This window comes from Egretta garzetta, unplaced genomic scaffold, assembly GCF_000687185.1.
Source record: "Egretta garzetta isolate BGI_Z169 unplaced genomic scaffold, ASM68718v1 scaffold30, whole genome shotgun sequence".
Lineage (NCBI taxonomy): Eukaryota > Metazoa > Chordata > Aves > Pelecaniformes > Ardeidae > Egretta > Egretta garzetta.
The window spans coordinates 3,005,267-3,009,386 of record NW_009258383.1 but is presented as its reverse complement, the minus strand read 5'-3'; the positions used below and the strand labels follow the sequence as shown (position 1 = coordinate 3,009,386).

General features: G+C 38.7%; 1 protein-coding gene across 2 annotated transcripts in view; it reads left to right on the top strand.

Annotated features, from left to right (window-relative positions):
- Positions 1 to 4,120, top strand: part of PEX1 (peroxisomal biogenesis factor 1) — a 34,038-nt gene that overhangs the window by 2,089 nt on the left and 27,829 nt on the right. The window contains exons 1-2 of one of the 2 annotated variants that reach the window (XM_035897441.1): positions 70 to 140; positions 2,081 to 2,224. In XM_035897441.1, coding sequence (XP_035753334.1) covers positions 2,132 to 2,224 — 93 coding nt within the window. In that variant the 5' untranslated portion in view covers positions 70 to 140; positions 2,081 to 2,131. Of the gene's footprint in view, positions 1 to 69; positions 141 to 2,080; positions 2,225 to 4,120 lie in introns of those variants that run through there. The other variant, XM_035897442.1, reaches the window with a different exon arrangement.

Genomic DNA, 4,120 nt, shown 5'->3' with positions numbered 1-4,120 from the left:
CCCGGTTTTGTCGCCCGCTCTCCGTCGCCGAGCGCGGGAGGGACCGGAGTTTCTCTCAGTAGCAGGGGGCTGGTGCCCGTTTTCACCGCAGCTCACCGGCATGAACCGAATTGCGTGTAAATTGAGCTTGAAGGGAGGGGGTAAGGTGGTAAAGCCGGGCAGAATCCTAATTCCGGGTGTGCATAAATCCCTCGCTGTATGGTCCTGTGTAGAAAGGGGCTCCTGTCATGCCAAGTCCTATTAAGCGCCCGGGTCAGGTGCAGGCAGCGCACCTCAGATTTTAAATGCCATTTCACGCACGAAGACAAGAGCACAGCCTGCGTGCGTCCCTTGCACGATGAACACAGGAGCTGAGGATCGGCCAGCAGGACAGGCCCGGTGGGAAGTGGGGAGAGCGGGTGGGTGAAGAGGGGGAGACGGGAGCGAAGCTCAGGAGCGGCGGTGGCGGCTGCAGCCATGGCAAAGCCCCGCTCGGCCAGGCCGGCCTCACCCGGCCTGTGTAACCTGCTCATTTCCCAAGGCCAAAAAGGACATTTCACGACAGCAAAATCATCTAGGCTTGTAAAAACCTGCACTTTTTTCCCTCCGGGGTAGCAGAAGGAGGTTGGTGGGGTTGCAAGAATTCCAGTCAGAATGTTAGCTGCATTTCTGCTATGGTTACTGGATGTTCTACACATTTGCTGGCAAGAGAGAGGAAAAAGAAGCATAATTGCCTTGAAGTCTGGTAGCATACAGTCAGAATGTTAGCTGCATTTCTGCTATGGTTGCTGGATGTTCTACACATTTGCTGGCAAGGGAGAGGAAAATAAGCATAATTGCCTTGAAGTCTGGTAGCATGATTCTGTCCATAGTTGGTTATGGCAGGCTCCTGCTCTTATGCAGCATGATCCGCAAAATGGAAGTACACGATCTCTGAAATTTTCACAGAAATAACATGTTAAGTGCAAACTCTTGAATAAAAATGTTTAAAAGGGGGTAAATAATTATGCTAATAGATTATACTGAGTAAATAATTTAAAAACTTAAATGGAATCAAAAGCTAAATCTAATTGCAGAAGGTGTTAGGTAAGTGGGTGGTAAAATGGTCTGTGAAACTCAACGTTGTGTGAATATAAAGCCTCTCCCTGAGTGTTTTAATCTGTATGAATACAAGGAAGAGCTGTAAATTAAATACTGTGTTTTCAGAGTTTACCAAAAAGTCAAATAATATTTGAAATTATTAGGATACAGCTGAGAACGAAGCGGAAAACATCACTGTGTCAACAACTAAATCTGTGGTATATCCACAGTGTACATTGTGTCTTGGTCCCTTGATTTTCATAAAAATAGTCATTTTTGGAAAAAAAAAAAAATCCACCAGAAAATGTCAGTTGAGTGATACAATGTAGGGTATAGTCTCTGTATATGGAAACTGACCTTATCAAGATGCTTCAGTTTGGAATCAGAATAGCTGAGCTGTTCTGAAACACTGATAAAATAATTTGGGTCTGAGTTTGTGTGACTTGTGACTTAGTTTGCACATTCCCCAGCTCACGAAAGCACTCTTGGAGTCCATGCGAATATTAAAATGCATGTGAAGTTTAAGCGTACGCTGATGTTTTTTCTTCCTTTGGGAAATAGCAATGCGTAGTTACACATTCCTGTAAGATATTTGTTTGATAGACTATAATACAGAAGGGAAGAGGAATTATTTTCCTTACTTAAAAATAGTCCATAAAAATTAAAAGCTGTTTAAAAATTGAAACCAACAGGTACATCTGTGTTAAGAGTTCTGCAGATAGGTAACATGGAGAAGAATTCTAAGGAAGGTCTTGGTTATTAAGAAGTTGGCCAGAATGACAGAATTAAAAAAAAAAAAAACAACAAAAAAAAAATCTGTCAGTGCTAATAGAAACACCTTTTACTATTGTAAACACTGCGGGTTATTGTTTGGGAATATTAATTAAAATCGGGCATGTAAAATCTGGAAAATATTTTTAATTCCTGTGATCTCTGGAATCAAATACAGTTTAGGTTGATGAGTAGTCATCTTATTTAGCTTGTTTGATGTTAATTTGTTCTATTTCTTTGGAATGCATAGGGCCAAGCTGTGAAAATATCCTGTGGTCATCAGCCTGTATTTTTGAGCTGGATGGAAATCAGGCATCGAGGTCACCAAAGTGAAAATATTGCAGAGATTAACAGACAGTTAGCAGAGAAACTTGGCATTACAGATGGAGAACAGGTTTGAAATGCAATCTTTTTTTCTTATTTAAATAAAGAGTATATTGCAAGATAACCTGAAAAAGTAATAATTTACAATTTAGCTATGAACTTATTGTTTTGTGGATTTAGTTACTTCATTTATATCTGATCATAAGAAAAGCTAACCGTCATGAAACATCTCAAACATGAAATAATGTTAGTATAGGCTTGTGGATAGGTCTTCGCAGGGCTGGAGCCACTCTGCAGTGCCATTAATTTTAGGAAAATACACTTTTAAGCAATGAAACAATTTGGGAATTACCTTATGAGAATATTTTGCCTGGAGTTCCTGTTATTTTAAATTAATTACTGACTTACTGCATATTTCTTCGGATTTAAATTTTCATCCCTTTTTTCCCCCTTCACTATATGTCACTGCGTGTTCTCTCTGAATGTGTATTTAAATTGGCCTCTCACTCTTGAACACTGTGTTAAACTTCTTGTAAACGATTCTTTAATTGGACAGAAGTTGAAGACATGCCCAAGAGGCAGGCAGAGCTTTCTGACACGGGACTATTAAAATCTCAGCATACAAGCTGTTTGCGTTTTTTTTGTTAATAGGTAGAGATTTAAACGAACAAGAATAGAAAAGTATTACTCTGCACAGTGTTACTGTGTAGTATATTCATGTATGCCTGTTCTCTCATAGGAAAATTTTATTCAGCATAACAGAAGACGTCCAAGAATGTGGCTTAAAGCAGTGTATTATCTTACCTTGTTTACTTCTTCAGCATACCCTCTCTAGAAATGCTGTATTATTTGCAGACTTTTACAATTTACTAGTTTGATGGCAAGGTAACTCCACTTTTTTGTTCTAGCAACTAATAGCCTTCCACAGGAAAAAAATGACAAAGGAAACCTAGGAAAACCTCACCCAACTGTTGCCTGGAAATTAATGTCTGTATAATCAAATCAATAAATGAATAATTGGGTAGTTTTGCCATTGTTTTGGATTCAGGAATTGCATGTTTGCTGTGTTTTATAATAATATGCTCGTCTATTTACCATGTTGGGGAAAAGATATTCCTCTCAACTTTCGCTTCAAACTGAGGACCTAGAGGAATTTAAAATCAGTTGTTACTTTTAAAAAAGCTGACATGAAATAAATCTCTCTCAGAGGACAGGTAACTAGTTTTATCTCAAGAAAAATTTATTGAGGTTTATGTAAAAATGTATGACATAATATTGTTTTGAAAACTGTTACTTTCTGTCAAATGGAACCTTTGGTAAAAATTAGCTTTTGAAATACATGTTTAATGCTTTCTGAAAAGCCTAAGCCACAGTAGCTTTTGTCATTCCTCCTGACGCACAGGACCTTAAAACTGTTCTGTGGAGGTGGGGCTGCTTCCTGTGAAACCATTCATAAAGGAGCTGATTTTGCTTTTGTATTGTATTTTTTCCCTCATTTCTTCATCTCTTCCTGCCTAATCTAAATTTGTGGACAACTTGATGAATTTTTCAGAATTCTGGAGTCCAGGACATTTAAAAATAAAAATTTAAAAATGCAAAGACAGTTATGTGATCGGTGTGCATTAAAAATTGATTGTTATCAGCTGATAAAGCTCTTGATGCTTTTCACATTCCCTTCCGTTCACAGTGTGTTGAAGTCCCCAGGCATGCCCAATGCAATCCATTTGCAGTATGTTGAACGCCCATCTTCTGCTTATGAGTTACCTAGTGTCATTAAGAAGATGCATGTTCAAAGTAGTGAAAGTGTATCATGAAGGAGATGTCAGTTTTCTAATTGAGTTAAAGATGGAGCTTTTCTGTGATGAAAAACAAGTAGTTAAATATGTTGAAATGGTGTTACTTTTGCCAGGTATTTCTTGAACCCTGTTCCCACGTCTCCTCCTGTCAGCAAGTAGAAGTGGAACCG